The 22,179-nt window shown below is 30.6% G+C and overlaps 1 protein-coding gene across 1 annotated transcript; it reads right to left on the minus strand.

Moving 5' to 3' along the window:
• Window positions 1-15,821: 15,821 nt before the first annotated feature.
• Window positions 15,822-22,179, minus strand: LOC128162152 (uncharacterized). Its single transcript, XM_052825342.1, has 3 exons — window positions 22,131-22,179; window positions 20,327-20,398; window positions 15,822-18,185 (listed from the first exon to the last, which is right to left on the minus strand). The coding sequence occupies exons 1-3, from the start codon at window positions 22,177-22,179 to the stop codon at window positions 16,702-16,704; spliced, it is 1,605 nt and encodes a 534-aa protein (XP_052681302.1). The 3' UTR covers window positions 15,822-16,701.

Here is a 22,179-nt window from a genome sequence, read left to right on the forward strand (position 1 = left end):
GACAAAAAAAATTTGTTTCGACAATTTGTTTATACTGGTTACATAGTGCTATACCTGCTCTAATGGAGAGATAACTCGTGCTACGAACGATAACTACAGGTTATGAAAATCCCGAATACCAGAAAAAATTTCTGCGTGTTGAATATTTTGCGATGTGGAAGTTATCACAAAAAAAAAGGAAAATTAGATAATCGCGAAAATTACTGGATATAAAGTATCGATAAACGGAAGAAAAGAATAAGGTTTTGTGTGAATTATATTGATACAAGAATTACAACTTCCCAATGAACTTAATAAACAAGACGAGGTGACTGAGGGTTGTTAAAAGGCATTAAAGTATGTTATAGGTAGTCCATAAATGTATAATAACAATATCATGTAATGGTTGTATGTGCTGGCAGTTCAAATGGGATATACTAGATTTATGATTTATCGAACTTTAAATTTCCTACCAAAAGGTTTGGCTTCTGTTGTGCTTAGAGCATCACCATTCGTCTCAATTACTTCCATCATAGCCCCTGCAACAGAAAACTTACATCAATATAATGTTTTTGCAATATTTTTGGCAACATGTATTTTCATTAAACAACATTTAAAATTCCACTATGCATAGAAAATAACAGCGGCTTGGGAGGGACTGATGAAAAAAAGGTGTTTGTTCGGAGGTATTTGTTCGGATTTATTCAGATGAATTAGGATTTGTTTCGCCGCTTTAGGATTTGTTCAAAGGATTAGCTATTTCTTTGGACGAATAAGTTATATGCTCAGACGGATTATGATTTGTTCGAACGATTAAGCTATTTGTTTGGACAAATAAGTTATTTGTTCCAACAAATTATCTATTTGCTCGAAAAAAAATAAATTATTTGTTTGGACAGATTAGGATTTGTTCAGCAGATTAAGCTATTTGTTTGGTCAAGTAAGTATTTGTTCGGACAAATGTTCAGACAAATTAGGATTTGTTCAGACGAATTAGCTTTTTGTTCAGACGAATAAGATATTTGTCTGGACGAATGAGTTCATTGGTAAAGAGAGAGAGAGAGAGAGAGAGAGAGAGAGAGAGAGAGAGAGAGAGAGAGAGAGAGAGAGAGAGAGAGAGAGAGAGAGACTAGACTGGACTATGGGCTACAGTTATTTGAAATCTCGTTTCATAAATTATTTTTTTCCTTCATTTTTTTGTGTTATTAATTTTTGCGATTCAAAATGTTTCTTACAGCAAACAATACCGGAAAAAATTTCTGCTTGTTGATTAGTTTGCGATGTGGAAGTTATCACCAAAAAGGAAAATTAGATAATCGCCAAAATTACCGGCTATAAGCTATCGCTAAACGAAAGAAAAGAATAAGGTATTGTGTTAATTATATTCATACAAAAATAATACAAGAATACATAGAAATTCAACTACCCAAGAAACTTAATAAGCAAGACAAGGTGACCGAGGGTTGTTAAAAGGCATCAAAGTATGTAATAGGTAGTCCATGAATGTATAATAACAATGCCACGTAAAGGTTGTCTTTGCTTGCAGTTGAGATGGGATATTCTAGACTTATGATTAATTGAATTTTTCCTACCCACAGGTTCGGCTTCAGTTGTGCTTTGAGGTTCATCAATCGTCTCAATTACTACCTCCTCAGCCCCAGCAACAGAAAACTTACATCAATATAATGTTTTTGCAAGATTTTCTGCAATATGTATTTTCATTTAGCTTTACAATAGATTTAAAATCCCACTATACATAAAAAATTATAGCGGCTTGGGAGGGACTGATGAAAAAAAAATCGTATTGTTCGGACGAATAAGTATTTGTTCAGATGAATTAGAATTTGTTTCGCTGATTTAGGATTTGTTCATTGGATTATATTTTTTTTTGGACGAATAAGTTATATACTCAGACGAATTAAGATTTGTTCGGACGATTAAGCTATTTGTTTGGACAAATAAGTTATTTGTTCCGACAAATTATTTACTTACTCAAACGAATACATTATTTGTTCGGACGGATTAATATTTGTTTCGATGATTTAGCTATTTGTTTGGTCGAAGAAGTTATTTATTTGGACGAATTAGGATTTGTTCTGACAAATTAGGGTTTGTTCAGACGAATTACCAATTTTTTCCGACGAATAACCTATTTGTTCAGACGAATAAGATATTTGTCTGGTAGAACGAGTTAATTTGTAAAACAGAGAGAGACTAGACTATGGGCTACAGTTATTCGAAATCTTGAAGAGTTTAAGAAATGATTTTAGAAAAAACTCCTATAAAAACCATTCCTGGGGTAGGTAAAGGAGGGGTAGAGAGATTGTGGTTTGGAACTATTTTAAAAAAATTTATCAGATTTGTTGATATTTTTATTGAGCAATTTCTTATCCGTTCTAATATAGGCATTTTACTCGCCTTATCCCTCCAACCGCCACCCGAACCCCGCGCTTTCGGCCCTATGCAAGATCATACGCGTATCCAGATGATTTTCCCAGAGAGGGGTAGGGGGCTGAGTGGTACATTTTGTTTGCTGGGTAGGGGTTCGCGTAAGGGGATGACAACTCTAGGCAACATAGGTTATTTTCTTTGGTAACAATAACTTTTTTTTTCATGCAGTGACAGAACAAATATCGTGTCGTTCTATGTTTCCGATAGTCATATGATATCGATAGTCGCTTTTTGTCTTGTGAGTTTATTAAAAAAATACGTCATTCCGTGCAAAACATCGTATATTTTACTCTCACTGAACAATAAACTGATCTCCTTGAAAAATCATCACAAACAATTGAATACAGAATCATATCATTTCGAATTTAGAGGGACTGACATTCTTTTCTTGCAGATCAAGTCCTTGCTGTGTTTTAAATTAACAAATAATATCAGTTGCTTCATATATTTTTCAAAATGTTGCATATTTATTTTTAATGTTACTTTGGGGATTACATAAGCACTGCCAAATTTCTGTTTTAAGGCTTTTTCGAGTCAAGATTATTGTAGAACTAGATGTTTGATTCATTTTAAAATATCATACGTTGCAATGAAATATCTATCACCTGAAGATATTTGATAGAAACAAAAACAAAGACATTGTTGTTTTCACTTATTCAGCCAACTCACAAAAAGGGTTTCTGAACAACTGATAACACCATTAAATTGAATAACAAGTATAACTGTAAACTACTAAGAGTGTGTATTAGCACCGATTTAAGTCTAAGATTGCAAATAGAAAGTAACAATGTAAAGCACTTATACACATGTATTCTGTTTACTAATTATATGAAACTAAAGCTGATGAATATCATTTAACATTTCTTACATCTAAAATCACCTATATATTGACACCAATAGAGACAAATTGAATTTTTTTCCATTTTCTGCAAGTTTTTCATCCTCTAAATATGCATTTCTTGAACATATGAATTATGTGTTCAGTTATAAAGAATCTGAATATAACAAAGGAGTGTATGATAAATTACTTGAAATATGTATATGAACCTATAAATGTTAAATTTTTAAGCCCACTTTACCGATAATTGCATTTCTTAACGATACATACCTGATCCTCCAGCAACAATTCTGGGTTCTGGTGGATCTGTTTCTTGAGGATCCCCGTTTACTTAAAAAAAGAAGATACCGTACCTTTTTTTCAATATAAAAAATAAACAAAGAGTAATATAAACATTATATCAAAGAATCGAACAAATAATAAGACACCACCACAGAGAGAGAGAGAGAGAGAGAGAGAGAGAGAGAGAGAGAGAGAGAGAGAGAGAGAGAGAGAGAGAAAGAGAGAGAGTTTATGTACAATAAGTGAAAGTAATTCTAATGCTCAATAGTTTTCTTTTTAAGTGAAATTAAAGAAACATTGCTTCCATTAGAGATATGAAAAAAGACCCTGGGATAACAAAACATAATTTTGAGGAAAATTACGCCAGGTCGAATGATTCAAGTCGGATTAATATTTTTAAATACCGATTTAGATAATTTTTGAAAAGCTCAATGGAACTTTACATTGATTTTTTTAGATTATAGTACTTATGAAAACTGATGTTTTTAGTGTTTTGTGTTCGAATCCTGCCTTTTACGGATGGTTGTTTTTTTTAATTTTTGCTTTCGTTTTCTGTGTTGTTGATAAAAATTATTGGGTGGAATTTCAGATAGAGAATATAAAATTTTACTCAACTAAATACTTTTCAGCTTTTTCTGAGCCTTGTGACAAGTGTCGTGCTGTAAAAAAACCCTTGAAAGTAATCACAGGGATTTAAGTAAATTTAATATATTAATGTATCGTGAAAAAATGTGATGCAAAATTATTGCATAAATTTCAACATTCTGTTATTGCCCTCTGTCATCTATTCACGCAATTCATTGTAACCATTAATCTCTATGATATATGTATAACTTCAACAAATAGCATTAGTTCATAAACTATACATTATAATCCTTTTTTCATCTTGATGACCGTTGTCATAAGAAATACAAGTTGACTGTAAAGGTATTATATTTGGCGTGTACGATATTTGGCGGAAAATAGTTTTTTAACAAGTGTGAATATTTTTACACATACATGCATAGCATTTAGCGATGTACTTTATTTCGTGGAAGCCCCATTCCGCCAAAAACGCTAAATAGAATATACAGCGTTTACAGTATTGAGAAAGAAGCCACTTATAAACTCTTTCAAACAAAATCACTTGCGATTCAAGAATTAATGTGAAGCTTTGTTCAATACTCTACAGGAAATTGAGCGAGGTATCTTTGTTACAAGGTAAGTTACATGTAAGAAAGCTAAGAAAGTCAGCCAGAAGAATATTAATTCTAAATCAAACGTGAATATATAATCGACTAAAACACAAGATATATTGTTTTCTCGGAAAGAACAATGATAATATGCGGGTGTACATTTAGTTTGCATTTATTTTCTATTGCTGTAGGTGAGAAGACAGCGTATAGCGGTGTACATACAATTGTAACTTGCAATTTAAAATGTGAATTCTACAGATAAAAGCGTAAAATTCACACTTCAAAGTGTGAATTTTACATGTTAAACTGTACATTTTACACTTTAGAGTGCAAATTTGGAGATTAAAGTCTTGAAAATTAAGAACAACATGCAAAATGTATACGTGGTACTATTAAGGTTCCGTAATTTTACACGTTTTACCTGCTCTATTCAATAAAGTTCAGATGTTTATTCGCTGTCGTTGTTTAGAGGTAAGATTTGTCTAAACTTGTGCGGCGCAGTGCCATTATCTGTGCTATAGAGTTATTTTGACACGAATGTGTGTTTGTTGCCATTCCCGGATGACATTTTCTCTATATGTGACAAAATGCCATTTTCATATTCTTTCTTAGTGTGAAAAAACAACATCATCACTTATATTAAATGGATAAATTATAGTATTTTATTGTAATAAGTGTATGATATTTTATTTAGTTAGCAGAAACCTTTTTAATTTTCATTATAAAATTTTGCGGCGGCGAAACATTTGATTTTACCCGTATATAACATGAAAAAAATTCCATACCCGAACCTTCAGCAACGTATCTTGGCTTTGGAAAGTCAGGGTTTGGAGAATCCCCATTTAATTCAACAGTGGTCATACTTTCTTCTAAAACAAACAACGCCACTATTATTGTTAACAGCATAGAATCGATGAGAGATGCTCACTTGAAAATATCTTTTATTTTCATGGTATACGCAAGGCATAGTTTTAACATTCAGAGACAAAAAAGTTAAACTTAACGCAAGCGTTAGAAGAACGGCCGCAAATCACTTGTTTTTCTGAACAAAAAATATCATAATTGCATAAAAATTTATTCACAGACATACGGATAAAGTTGAATACAATTTTTATGCAAAGAAACACAATAATATTTATTTTACTTAAACATTTACTTAGTTTTGTTAATTAAAACAATTAATTTTCTTGTTCAACCACACGTCTCTCTCTCTCTCTCTCTCTCTCTCTCTCTCTCTCTCTCTCTCTCTCTCTCTCTCTCTCTAATAATAACTCCACAGAAAGCACATTTACCTTTTATATTGTATCATATAACCGGGCCCGATAATAAAAGTAGCTTTTAACCATCAAATATTATTTTAATTACTTTTGAAAATTAAGAAAGTGTACTTGTACAATAATATAGGTTAATATTGGTTAATAATAGGTTAAACTAAATATATTAAAATTGTGGAAGATGTTCAAAAGACTTCTGAATCGTAAACATGAGAACAAAGTCTTTAATAGAACTTCTCCGTTATAAATCTGATTTAATTTGTGGTATATTTCACTAAAGTAAGTCACCTTTCAAAGTCGTCAAGAACTGGGTCAAGTGGGGAATTGCGATTGAGATGAACTTTGCTTTAAAAAACCCTATACATAAAAAAGGGGTAAAACGATCTAATTTATATTGGTCTCATCATTTATAGATTCAAATTTCTTAAAATTATTTTCAAGACCTTATCTTAAAATTAAAAAACCAAATTAAAATAATATGTGACAAATTTGCGATAGTAAAACGAAGTTTATGCAATGATTGTTAACCCACTTACTGTAGTGTTGGAATGTTTTCTTCTCTTAAATATATCACTAACTCGTTTTGGTGCATTAATTTTTATACTAAATCATAAGGAAAAGAATATTAGAACATCTTTTCTGCGTAATCAGTACTGAAACTTTGTTCAATAGCATACTTGTTCTTTGAACTTATTCAGATTTTCTTACCTAAATTTAAATCAGTCACAGCTGGTCGACCTTCAAACATTTATAGTCGGTCAAGTATAAACAAATAGCAAACAACACAATATCTTACCATCATAATAAGCTCGACATCTTGCCGATCAGTACTATCAAAAAAGTTTACATATTGTTTTTGACAACTTGGCTTTGATGAAAAATATCTTAAGGCAGGCACCTGTTGTTGGTGTCAAATGGTATGATTTCAATCGACAATATATTTTAGCATGTTTCATTCAGTTAATAGTAAATAATGTAGTTCTTGTTTAACGCGGCATTCGATTGGACAGGAAAATGTATTTAAAATTGTATAACCTAGTTAGCACGTCACAAGACACCTCAAAATGCACCAACGTCTAAAACGTACCAATCCGCTTGACGTTACGTAAAACTATTTTACGAATCAATATCATTTTAAAAAATAAATCGCACTCATTTTGTACAATAAAGTACAGAAAATTAAATTATAAGGAACCTGCGTTGTACCAACTAATGCTTTTTATCATCTGCTTCGCGAATTATAAAGCGTAAACTGCCCCTACCTAGGTTATACTCGAATAACTTGGGTAGACATTGAGTTTATTTCTTAAATATGTTGCAATCACTATTGAAATAAAAGCACACATTTTTGCGATTATCATCAGAACGATTTAAAAAGCTTGAAAGGTATAACTAAAATTTTGTTTTCATGATTTATTATTATTTTAATTTGTGATAACCTATATATCTTTAAAGGAAGTGAAAGCATACAATAATTCAGGATTTTTTTCATCAATGATTTTTTAATCTTTACTTTAGGGGAACTTCGAAGCTTTGACTTTGAGCTGTCATAAGTTCAAATGAACGTCATGTCAATTAAATAAAACAATGTAACAACAAGAATAAAGTGTTGCTTCTCATATATTGCAAAATAAAGCAAAAAAAAAAAAAAAACAAAAAAAAAAAAACAAAAAAAAAAAAAAAAAAAAAAAAAAACAACAGAAAAAAACCCATGCCGAATGATTAGATACATGTATTTAAAAAATAACTGTGTTGAATCGAAATAATTATAGAGAAATATCCTAATAAGAACATTTTCCTTTGTAAACGTACCAAAGACATAAATAACAGAGATTGGAAACTCCGCCATTAGCATGTTTTGTCGTTGAAAATGGTACGGGACCAACCTTACTTTGAGAACTAAATTTTAATAAACTAAAATAATGATCTTAAACCAAAAGAATATTGTTAAAATGAAAATCATGCATAGGTTTTAGACAATTTTAAAACAAAAAATTGAAAAATAAGATTAATATATATAAAAAAAAAAATATATTGGCCAGCTATAAAACATCGAAGAAATCTCGGACGACGGGTAGCCAATTGCCTCTTAATACTCCTCTTTTTATATTGTTTAAGACATAAACTCATGAAAATATAATATTTTGAATGTTTTGGTGATAGGTTTTAGCTGTTAATTTTTCGATATAATCGTTTATTAGAAAGATATACTGATATAAACTGGAAGCCTTTTACAATAGGGACACCGTGATTTCACGAGATTTCGATCGGTTGCAAATCTCTGTTATTTATGTCTCTGAACGTACTAACCAAATTTTATCTTTCTCTGAGTTTTTTTTTTATTTTCTTGAATTTATCTTGTATTTCCAAGTGTATTGTTTTGCGCCTCCACCCGTCAGATCCAATGACACATTCCTTTTCAAAATCTAACTAGCGGGCCATAATAGTTCTTCATTTTCGGACTTCGTATGGATTTTATCAACAAGGACAATTCTGGATAATCAGTACTTCACCTGTATTCGAAATCTGATTGATATTTTATCTCATACTCTCCACTTAAAAAATACCCAATGTCAATAACCCAGTGTGCTTCATATAGAAAAAAAGGACAGACTATCTTTACTACAACGTATACGTACAAACAAGCATAACAACAAAAAAAACCATCTGTGGTATTGATCTGGTACTGCGGAACTATAATAATCACGGGGGTCAATGTTTGTGGGTAGCCAAAATTGTCCTGGTTCGTATGGACGTATTTTCGTTGGTAGCAAGTTCGGGATGATTTTGATAAATATTAAACAAATGCCCGTATATACGCTCGTGGGGGTGTAAATTCTAGGACACGGGTTACATATACCGACGAAAGCCACGAACATTGGCCCTCAACGAAAAATGATGATTTTACAGTAAATGTTGCATTCAATCTCGGTACAGATTATTGAATTGTGTTAAAAATGATAAACAGAACGTGATGTTTTAGTTTAATATAGCATTATGATATTGCTTATTTAAAAAAAAAACCATTGTGAAGTCTTCTTCACAATCCAGAAATCTTCATGTGATCATTTACCCATAAATGTGATTTTTTTCACGGTTATTATCGTAACATATAAAAAAATCGTCGTCACTCATATGAAAAAAATGTAAATAAATGAAAAAAATACATTTAACTACACAGCACGGTTTGCCAAGCCTGACTCTTTAGTTTTATTTTGTTTTTTGTTAATACACAATTGTATTAAAAAAAAACCAAATAGAACACAGGAGGAAGAACTCTAAAATTGTAATTTTGTGCATAAAATATGGTCGGATCTTATTTTTTTGTCTAGTGTATCATGTTGATTTTCAATCCATTGAATTAGTTGCCATATTCCTAATTTTGTTTTTAATCATGAAATAAAGTACTAGTTTTTGTGATTAATTTTTGTGTTAATCTCCGAGGTTTGTTTCAAAAGTGTCCAAGATCGGTCTTGTTTTTGAAAAATTAAAGCCTCGACTAAACAACTTTTTACGACCTAGTATGCTATTTTGCAGCCTTCTTGAACGCAAGAACATAATTTATATTTTATAAGCAGCTCAGAATGTCAGATAGAAAGACGGTGTTGGTAATTTAGGAGGGATTTTTGGTAACCTTATTGTTTTGCAAGTAAAACTTAATGTTGACATGTCTATCTATCACAGGATACCAATCAGAAAGATGTACATACGACAAATTTATCGTTGGATGTAAATAACTTTGTTTATATTTAGATTAATCATAATATTCAACTAGACTCTTGTTGCTATAGCAACAAAAAGGTCTTCCGTTCCTCATGTATTAATCTGCACAAGAAATCCAGTTATCTTGGAAACAGAAAATGAATATAATATATATAAGTTTTGTGTCTTGATCTATCATAGTTTCTGAGATCTTATTTATTCTTTGTTTTTAAAAAAGAAGGCTATCTGAGATATATGAGATGTCTCACCGGAAGTAGAAATTTTTTTTACCATGTGTAGATGACTTTTTGTATTTCTATAGCTAAAATGTTACTTCAATGCTAAATAACCAAAATATTTTTAAAAATATCAAAATTGGGTGTACTTCCTGTGAAGACCGGAAGTTACGCCGGATGAAATAAAATAGTGTTAACACGTGTCCATACACAGGTCTATAATCCTACAAAGTTTGGTTGTTGAAGTCGTTACCGTTTTTGAGATCTCGTCGATATAAGGTTTTTTGTCTCGGGACAGGAAACGGACAAACGGAAGTGCTTAATGAAATTTAATTTTTTTATATCTTGTTACTTTCCTCTTTTACATTATTATTCATCGAAGTAGCTAAAACTATCAAATTAAAACAGTTTAACGGATAAACAGTTTGATTTGTTTGAACTCTTCCGCTGTGGACCGGAAGTGACGGAAGACAAAATAAAACTGTTTAAATACATCTTCAATCAAATGTCTATGTTTAGTAAAAGTTTCGTGTCTTGATCACGTACAGTACCTGAGAACTTGCGGGTATAAAATATGTTTTAAAAAAGCTTCCTGAGATAATCGAGATATCTCACCGGAAGTAGAATTTTTTTGTTTATTCAACATTGTATGGATGACATATGTAAGGATCTATACTAATATCTGTATTCTATGGAAAATAAATTAAATACGTAAAAACAAAAACATTTGAAGAGCTTCCGGTGACGACCGGAAGTTACGCCGAACAAAACAAAAATGTTTAAACACATCTACAACTATAGGTCTATCATCCCTCAAAGTTTGGATGTTCAAATCTTTATCGTTTCTGAGATCTCGATGTGACAAGCTTTTTGTCGCGGGACAGGAAACGGACGACAGGAAATGAATTTTTAAAAAATGAAAAAATCGCCTAGAGATATGATCATTTTCTATCAATCCTGAAAATTTCAAGTAAATCTCTTCAGCCATCTCTGAGATATCTTGTGGACAAAAACTGGGAAAAAAATAATAATAATAATAATAATAATAAAAAACATTACAATCACTAGAAGGTCTTCCGTTGTAACGGAAGACCTTAATTAATGTAACTATGTTAGGGAGTTCATTAGAACATGATCCGCATTAAGTTTATATAAATGAACATTTGATGAGGTAATAAAACAAACTTAAGACAGGAAATCGACAATCATATATAGTTTTAAAAATATTACTTTCTGAAATTACATACTCATGAAAAGTGCGAGCCAAATATACCATTCTGAACTGTAAATCCACTGATGATGTTCGTGATATACATGTAAGGGAGAATAATTTCATAGGAATCAATTGATCTTTGATCTATCCAATAAGTGTCGTAGAAATGCTACAAGTCAGGAGGAATAAGCTACCTAAAATTGCAAAATAATATGGCAGTACTTGGAGAAGTAAGGCAATTAATCAAACTTAAATATCTAAAAAAAATCTGAAAATCTCTCTCTCTCTCTCTCTCTCTCTCTCTCTCTCTCCGAGTTAGGTAAATGCGCGATGCTAAGTATTATTTTCATCAAACCTTAATCATTCAAAAACAAATAATAAGATAGTAGAAATTGTAAATGCATTGAGAGAACCAGTAACACATGAATTTTTATTTGGTGATAAAATCTTTAACATACACTGTACATAGTTACACATTTTGTTATTAATGTGAAGGTTATACAAAAAAGCACAACAAATAATGTGTGATTTCAAACTGTTACTTTCAAAGTACTTTTAAGGCAGTTACACATGTACAATCTCTATCGTACGTGTACATCTAAATGCGCGATGCAACGTTTTATTTTCATTAATCCATTATCAATCAAAAACAAATGATACCATAGTAAAAAATGTAAATGCATCAAGAGGCAAGGTAGCAAAAGAATATTTTATTCAATGATAAAATATTTGACATACATTATTCATCACTTACATGTAGTTATTGATGTGAAGGTGATACATAACAAAAAACAAACACACCAAATAAATGGCAGATTACTTTCAAAGTATTAATTAAAGCAGAAAGATAATCTCTATCGTACTTCTCATTCAAGAGTTGTTGTCCAATCTATTTAATGCGTTATGAGTTTCTTTTCTTTTTATCTATCTATCATTCTGTCTCTTTTTTCATGATGCCAATATAATTTTAAAAATTCCAGACTGGTCTGAAAGCGAAAAAATGTTGTAAGAAGTAAGGTAACGTTTTTGAAAAGATTCCAAAAGTCATCGTCATCTACCTTGTAAATAAGATTTTCTTTACTTATGCTATCACTAATCCATAAACCCATATTCAGAATTCCCAAAAGGGAGCATGCAAAGTACACAAATTCTTTAAATCGACTTGCTACACACTCATATCTAATTGAATCATCACAGTTTTCACATTTCACATTATAATATGTTCCTATTATAAAAAAGGATTGAAGTACAGCTGCTATAATGCTAATGATGATTTCTACTATAACGTAGATATCTATTTCAATATCTTGTATATCATTGATGCAAATGCCACACGCTACGTGATAAAAAACGTTTCCAATGCAAGCAATAACAAACAATACCACCCATGCATTAAAACACAATATTTTACAAACCGATTTACATATGTTCGAGCAATTTTTGCACTCCTTAAACAATAAACATTTTATCAATCGTTCACCAAAAAAACAAATGCAGTTGATAATTACTAGAAATAAAATAATTGATTTAAGTACAATTTCTGTAATGATATATGCCTTTAAATCTGCAGATGATTCTTCGGTTAAAAGTTCAGTAAAAGTAAAAGCAACCAGTCCAACAGATAATAGAAGAAAAAAGATTTGAAAAATAACTTTGCAATGCCATGTTTTTATGATTTGGTTATAAAATGCAGTATCATTGTTTGGAATTGAATCAACTGTTTGTAAATCTGAATTAGATAAGGTACATGTAAGACCAGGCTTTGGAAAAAGCAAACTAATTGTCAGTAACGAAAAACTTATGATGGCAGATGAAACCAATGGTTCTGTTTCTTCTATAGTCTCCATTGCTCTAGTTATGTTTTGCACGGGTAAAGAAATATTTAAATGTGGTTTAAAAAGGTAAGCTGAAGAAAGTGCGTCGATCCAAGAGCCAATGTTAGTAAAAATAATTGCTACAACTGACAAAAAAGTATTGCAACATGTATACTCGCATTTTCTCCTGTAAAATACTACAAAGTAGATAAACAAACTAAATACGTGGATAGCAGTCATTGCATAACATATGATACCAAGTTTTCTGTTCACATGCTCTAAAATGTGTTTCCATATGTATAACCCGCAATGAAGAAAATAACACGTTCCAAAAAAATACATCGAAATCAACTTCATTTTTAAAAAGGAAATTCCACGACGATTTAAGCATTCGATCCGTTCCCCTTTCGGGCGAATTTTCCCCAGTATAGCAACTGGCAGTGCCCCAAATAGGTGGGAAACAATTAAAACTATCGCAACATACATCTCCTTTTCTGAATTGTCCGATACTCGATCAAGGAAACTAACGATACAAGGCGGGGCTAAAATAGCTGAAAAATATAAAAATTCCACGTTATAAAACATAAAAATGGATAATGGTTTGATGTTTTTTTTCTGTTACAAGTAACACACGGCAAGTAATATACACCTCCAAAACAAAAAAAAAACCACAAGCAAACAAACAGACAAACAAATACAAATAAACAAAAACACAACTAACCTATCGTTGCTCCAACAATCCATATGGCTAAAATTTTCAAGAAAAGAATATAAATATTTGCAAAACTGATTTAACTTCAATTTGTTTACAATTTGCATTAGTATTTGATTCATACCATACATTAAAAAATATTGTTTTATAAGTCGAATTGAATTTACAAAGAAGTGATAAATCAAAATGCTTTTATTCTCTTGGCAAATAATATCATTTTTCTTAATGAATAGTTACTAGCGTTAACCATAGACTTCACAATAAAAACACAATTACCACACACATATCTACACTTTACCTTTTGATGTTTTCGATGTCGCCCCATGAAACTGTGCGGCTGAAATAATGAAATAAAAGGTGTAGGATTTCAATAATAAAAACCCATATAATTTTGTTCATTTAAAATGAATGGGACTAATAAACGATAAATAGGTCGACAAAACTTATCGTTTACAATTAAAATACTGTAACATCTCCTAGTCATTTTTTTTTGATTCACAAAAGATTTAATTTTTTTATCATACCTCTTTAAATGTTTCTATGTAAAATAACAAGGAATAAACATGCTTTTCTATCTAACTGTAAAATAGTTTCCGTGATATCTGCCCATGGTTAATAGTCATCGAAACTATTCACCAGCGGCATTCAATTCCCCTTCTTTTGAAACTCAGAACAACTCTGAAGTAATCCGATCGCTAGTTTACATTCAAAGTTCGATAGCTCTAATTTGTCTATCATCAAGAAATTCTGCATCGCGACAAATAATTTTTTTTCCAGTAAAATAAAATATCTTTTTTACTGACTATTCGGATTTCATTAGAGTTCATTTTAAGGGGATAAGAAAAATGCTCAATAAAATCATTTAATGATTTTTATTGCTTTTTTAAAACATCTATTTTGAAAATACAAAATATGTTAGTTTTGTGCCAACTTTCTTGCCTTGCAAAAAAAAAGTATTTGGACATGAATTGCCCCCTTTGGTGGCACTTTGGATTTTTATGATAATTTCAGGGGTTTTTTTTAAATTTGAAAATTAATTTTATGGAATTTACTTGCATTATCCCATTTTAATCTAAAGAATTGAAATAAATTGAAAGAATCAATTATAACGTTGGACATGACGATATCATAATTTTACGGAAATAAAGATAAAATCAACGCTTCCAATTTTAATTTTAAAATTTTTTATTCTAAATTTTTAGAGAATCTGACAGCACAAAAATACTAAATAAAGGACGAAATGCGGTATTATGGATTTCTCACCCTCCTCCAAAATAAAGAGCTTTAATAGTAATGTGGGAGAAATCATATTTTAAATAAGTGTATAAAACAGGCACGTAGCACCCCCACGTTTTTACGCAGCAAAGTTTTTTGTCTTCAATTTTCATACAAACAAAATGAAACAACATGGAGTTGCCCCCCCCCCCCCCCCCATCCTCCACTCACTTTTTTGGGAACATGAAAAAATTGAGTTGAAAATAAAGAAACACAGTGAAATTGTAGTAAAAAAAATATAGTTGCTGCCCCCTCCCCCAGTGATAAGGATTTTGAAGATTTTGGAAAGTAGCCTTCCTTCCCTTTTTTTTTTTTTTTTGGTTTGTCAAGATTTTTTGGAAGAGTCGACCCCCCCCCCCTCCCCCACACACTTTCAAAAACGATGCTATGTGCCAGTAAAAGGTTATCCCCACATATCGCATCATGTCATAACTTAGAAATGATCCACGGAGATTGACATATTTTTGTTAAATGGATGTTTTGGAGTAAATTATGGGTGTTTTTCGATGGTTTTTCGACTGGTAAACATCAGGCACAGGATTGTTCAAGTACCATTTTTAATTATGATGTGTATGATTACATCTTTATGAACAAGACATGTGTAAAACCGTACTTGAGAAGACCTGCGCGTTATGTTTTCAAATGCAAAATATACAGAAAAAATGAGAATATTTTATTTTCTTGCAAAATTGCTGAAATTGAAACAGCTAAAAGCCAATAATGACTAATATCAAGATTAAAGTGATTAATGAGTTATGAAGATTTGTTTTTTTACGATACTTTTTTTAAACATTTTTAAAAATAGCCGTCTAATTGGAATTTATTGGACAGCTGAAGGTAACGTATTGAAATGTTGCAGCACAATAGGATTGTGGGACATTATGTAATTTCTTGACACAGTTTAACACAGGAGATGACGTCACAAAAATGTGTTCATTCCTATTTCATACCTATTTCAATACATTCAAAAGTAATGCCATGTGATCAACAAAAGTCACGTGATTAGTATTCCGTCTTATCTTAATCATACACATCTGACAAAAACAATAAATATTTTAATTACAGGTAATTACTTTAATGATGCCTCTTTAGGGTTGACATTTTTGTCATTGTTATACACTTGTTCTTTCTAGATGAGTGTTTTAACAAAACATGATAAAAAAGGTTCAGCTATGGAACAGCAAATTAATGTTAAATGAATTGAAAACGTTGGATCAATAACAATAAAAAACAAAATTTTAATAATTTATGAAGTTTATTTTCCTTTCATGAAAACAATAAAGCAATGATAAAACAATCCAAATAGCATTATCACTTTGAAGATATTCAATATAAACAGTTGTTTTACATATAAAACCTCAGACACTCATACACCAAATAAATCATTCAGAAAAAAGAGTGTTTTGTTACATGTCACTGCATATCAGCTTTTTTTCATAAGAACATATATTCTGTATAATTGCTAATATGATGCAAATATATAAACTTTTTTTTATAAAAGAATATTTCGGACTTTTAAAAAAACCCTGAAATGACACATCATATGAATAAGTATGTTTGCTATTAAAACCATATAAGATATTATGAATTTAATAGTACGGCTAATGTTTGTGCTGTGGTGTTGAAAGATACATCTTTTTTTAATCACTTCTGGTTATTTGTTAACGTCATCGATATTTGATTTAAGTGATATCATTCTTTGCAACAATTTATAGCTCCTAGGGTTTCTTCGGAAGTTCAGTTAGAAAACCTAATTTCTATTCATAGTATTATGCTTCCAATAAAATTCTAAGAAATCTAGCCCAGTATGAAAGCGGAAAAATATTGTAAGAGGTAAAATGATCTTATTGATGAACGACCAAACAACTTTATTAAACGCCTTATAAATGGAAATAGTAAATACTGGAAGACGTCCTTCTCCAATGCTAATACTGATCCATAAACCCAAATTAAGAATGCCCAAAAGGCAGCATGCGTAGTGCACAAATTTGTTATGTAACCACCTTGCACATTTTGTAGGGCAAGTATGACACGTAAAGTTTTTGTAATCTTTAGGTGAATGGGTTCCTAGTATAAACACTGTTTGAAATAAGGCTAAAAGCATGCTAATGATGTTGTCGGTCCAGGAAACACCAATAAACTGACTTTCATCCTTTTTTCCTTCAAAAAATAGAGCAACGCAGTACAATGTATGATAAACAGCATTACCAAAACAAGTGACCAGTAATACAAATGCTGAAACATTTAAATGAAAATTCAAACAAGACCACTCGACAAAAAGACATATGAATACCAATATAAGCATCAGTAATTTTATAGACAGTTGCATTGAAACGTAAACATCAAAATCGTCAGGATGATCCAATATATCATTGGAAGGATCGTTTGTTATTACTACTACAAAGGTGAACACAAATAAAGTCAAAACAACCAGAGAGAGAAAGAATTGACCTGTTATTCGAACACACCTTGGCAGACGTGCAAAATCATTACCATTCGTGAAATTTTCAGCTTCATTTGAAATACCTGATTTTGAGGTTTTTGTAGAACGGTCAGTTTTTAAAAATAACATGTCAATAGATATAAGAGAAAATTCTATCATTGCTGGGGATAAGAATGGATCGGACTTTTCAATTGCCTCCATTGCTCTTTTTGCAGACATGGTAATATTTTTTACCATTGACGAATTATCACCAATTGTTTCATTTTTAAATAGAAAGTTAGACTCAGAAAAAAGTGCATTAAACCAAATGCATGCGCTGGTTAAGAAAATGCCTAGTGAAGCTGCATTTTCTCCAAATGTATTTGCATCACATCGTTCATAGTACAGGGCAAAATAAATAAAAAGAAGGAATGTGTACAATATAGATAATATATTAAAGGCTATACTTAGGTTACTGTTTTCTGGACAAATGTCATAAGAAAAATTTTTCCATGTGTATAATCCACAATGAAACATATAACCTAGACCAAAGATATACAATGAAATCAGTTTGATCTTTAAAAATGTGATACTTGTTTTATGTTCTGAAAGTTCTGACTTAAAATTCCTTTGGCGCAAACACAAGAGAACTATAATGGATACCAATCCAATCGAAACAGATATTATTAAAACAATTTGCCCCATATTTTTGTTCTCGCACTCCGGAGAAATCAGTTGTGCCCAATTAACTGCCATTATTGAAACCACAATGGCTTGTAACAAAACTCCTAGCACAATCAAAAGTGTTGAACCTGAAAAATATATTTTGTCATTTTGAAATTACTTATGATAAGACCGCTCCAATTTTTAAGGCAAATTTTTAACCGTTTCATGATACGTCATAGTGTGAAAAGTTAAATAATATGCAATATAGCGTCTGTGTAATGAAATTTATATTTTGTTCGAAAAGAAATTGATATAAATGCTTAATGTTTTATGATATTTGAACAATGATCAAAGAATTGATTGAGTCTGGTACTTTGAAGAGACAATATTCAATATTGACAGTATGATAAGCAAAACTGATTTGATTTTATATTATCAGGTGGGAGAAACTCATAGGAACATTATTAATTATAATGAGAAACTAAACTCGTTATAACGAAAATATTAACTCGTTTTTACAAGAAACATAACTTTGCTGAGGTGCTTATATATAGTATCTCGAGGTTCGTAAGCGTCAAGGGGCCTACATTTGGTGTCTTATAACTTAAACATTGATATACTTCTATATCTTCCTACCAACATATAAACTATAATGTCCTTTTATTTATACAAATATTTTGTGTTGCTTTGAGGTAGGTTTACATGATTTAAATCACCTTATTTTAATTAATCCATTTTATTCCGTTTTAATTTTTTGATATCAGCAATATAGACTTAACAAAATAAAGAGTGTAAAATAAAATTTAGTCATATCGAGAAAGAAATTCTGACATAGAGCACTAAAAATTGATACATTATAGTTATAATTGGCAGAAATGTGCTTTCGTTTCTTGGAATATATTGCAAAAGTATTATAATATTATAAATTTATTTTTCGGGTGCAGGAATATTTAATCCTTATGGTTCGTCATCTCAATCTGAATTTAGCTCTAGCCAGCGCATGTAATGACATTGCACTGTTGAATCATTGAAATTCGTTTTAGCTCCAATTTGATAAATTTCGTGGATTCCACCATCCACGTATTTTGATTCACAATGAATTATGAGGACCATTTTGAATTCTTAATCATACATGTAATTCCAAGACTCAGTTATTTCTAACCAGTTAAGAGGGCTCGATTGTTGTATACATTTTTAGACTCCTTTAAAAGAAGAGCTCTACATTAAAATATTAAATATCCAAATTCAAAAGTCAAAATCTATGGATGTTGTTCTTTATTTGATAATAGTTCATTGGTAAACAGATAGCATCTTAGATTTTAGGCAGATTTTATAATTAGTTTGTTGACCATCGAGCCTCATTAACAGGTTATTTAGTCGGAAGGATAGTAGCCGATCAGAAAGTCAGTTATCAGTCGTATAAAATTAAAAAATGCATATTTCAAAGCAGTGTTATTACAAATTTGATTTCACTTTAACTAGTGTAACTGGAGACATCAAATGACTCGGTTGAGATTGTGAAGGGAAATTGGTTACAATTAGATTATGTTGATTTAAATGGCTGTTAAAACAACACGTCACTACCTTGTATGTTTGACTGGCTTTTCATTATTCATCAATGAATTAGAATTAAAGCACTGTTGAGTATCGCTAGACTTATTATTACTTTCAGTGTGTTTATTTACATTTTCTCAATTTAACAAGTCATTAATAAATAAGATAGCAAATGTTTTTGTCTATATAAAGCACAAAAAATGTAGACGTTATTACGATGTGAAAGAATATTTAACTCAAACAGAAGATCTAAAATCTAAATCTAAATAATGTTAGCTTTAATAATCACATTTGGTTTGAAATTTGAACTGACGACAATATTGCGATATGTGGTCAGATAAATTATTGAACAACGGTTTGCTCATTGTTTTTTTGGTTTGTTTGTTTCTTTTTTGTTTTTTTGTTTGGTTTTTGTTTGTGTTTTTACTTTTCTTTTGATGAATTCGTAAAATGTATACCCTAACTTTTTACAACGAAATTATTTATTTGTTATAACGGGATCATACCTCGTTAAATCCAGATCACAAGCTTGTCATATCCTCATTATAACAAGTTTACTAACTTTTGTTCTATCGAGATCCTAACAAATCCTTTAGAATTTTGCAAGCACAATCAAACTTTCATTTAAAAAAAAACTTTTTTGTGACATGAATGGCTATGCTTAACTATTCAATTCCACAGTATCAACATTTAATAGGAGAGCAGAAATTAAGCTAAACCAAAGAAATCTTACCCGAACAATTACCACTAGTTTGGAGGGAAGGGTTTTCTCTGTCTTCATCAATAGTCTCAATTTCGGAAGAAGCTAATTATAAAAAGAACATTTCTATCAATGATTTGAGATGTTAAATGCATACTTATAACTTATTCTGAAATAATTAATTTTGTGTTATACTAACCATTTAAACGTAAAAAAAAAGTTTGACATTTCAAATACTTCATTCTGAAGCTTATTGCTCATGAATATATATGACCGACAACGAAATAATTATCATAAAAGAGCTTAAGACGGTACTAGATCTTTTGAATTTTATTCTTACAAAAGACAGGAACGTTTCAGTTACATATTATAAAATCTATAATAGATATATATTACCAAGTGGTTTTTTGGATTTGGTTGACTACCACAGATCTCAGCAACATTTTCATCATCATCTGGATCACAATTTACGCTGTTCCGGTGATCTACAATTTTTAGTGTCTCATAAGTTCTGAAATTTTCGCATTTCTTTTACTTTTGTTTAATATCTGTGTTGCTTATGTTTGGTTCATTTAAACGGAAAATCTACTATTTAGTTGAAATTATTGCAGAAGTTTATCACCAATCGTTTCAATTTTAGTTTAAAACATCCGTCTTTAAAAAAGTAACAGATTTGATAAAGTTGCACATCCTCATTAAGGAAGGAGTCTTTTTATTATCAAACATACTTCTTATAATAAGAAATGCATGAAATTTTGACACAGTCAAACGGATCATATTACTTAATGATTCTATCAGTTTAATTAATTTTGACCTTTTTGTTTTCGGATAAAGGTCAGGTCAAGGTCACTACCTTTTTCCTCAACGTAAAGAGTGATAAAAATAAGTGTAGCTCTTTATAGTTCTGTAGACATTTGTTTAAGATTTGAAGATTCAAATCTTCAATGAAATCATAGACCATGAGAGTGTCTATCAGCTTATACTACTAAATTGGAATAAATATTTATACTAAAATTGATATTGCTTAGCCCGCATTTCCTCTAATTTTCTTAAATTTTGAAGAAATTTTGATTATTTTTTTATGCTTCCAATAATAAAATATTTCTAATTTTTATGTATTATGAAGACTTTATATAAAGATATAAATTGACAGAAAAGCTAATATATTGACCGTTTCATAAGAGAGAAAAACTGATTTTAGTGATTTTTTCACAAAAATCAATGTATAGAATGGGCACTTTAAAAAGCTTATAAAAATGTTATTTGATAGGCAAATCATATTTTAAAAACATATTCTGAAACCCAAGTATCATATTATTAGTTCACATTAGTAAAAAAAATCCAACATTATTGTTATTGTTTTTAAAATGCTAAAACAGACTCAATATATATATATAATCTGCAGCAATTCTGAATTGCGCAACATGTGATATTTTCCTACGCCAATATTACGCCAAAAATATAGTCCTTGTTCCATTCTAAACATTGATTACATTTTTCTATGCCAAGTTGTATGATAGTAAAAGAGAAAGAAAAATATACTATTTCAATTTCCTTTCATCTTGATTTAATGAACAATTAATCAAATTTACGTTTGACAAGTCGAACACCAGAAAAGACTCCTTCCTTAAGCGGTTGTTTTTGTTAAGGAGGCTGGATGGTCAAGTTGAACAATTACCCATTAGATTGACCTTCAATTTTTAGGGTATGGAATTTGATTTTGTAAATTGGTTTTTAAATTTGAGCATTTTTTTAAATATGTTTCTAAAAAGTCCTTCTTCTAAATGAGATATACAGTCTAACAATGATCAAAACTATCCAGCCCTTATTGATTTGCCTTCAATTCGTTCTTTTGCAATAAGGGATTCGTTTTCGCTGTCCTCCAT

The sequence above is a fragment of the Crassostrea angulata genome, chromosome 9 (genome assembly GCF_025612915.1).
Source record: "Crassostrea angulata isolate pt1a10 chromosome 9, ASM2561291v2, whole genome shotgun sequence".
Classification (NCBI taxonomy): Eukaryota; Metazoa; Mollusca; class Bivalvia; order Ostreida; family Ostreidae; genus Magallana; species Magallana angulata.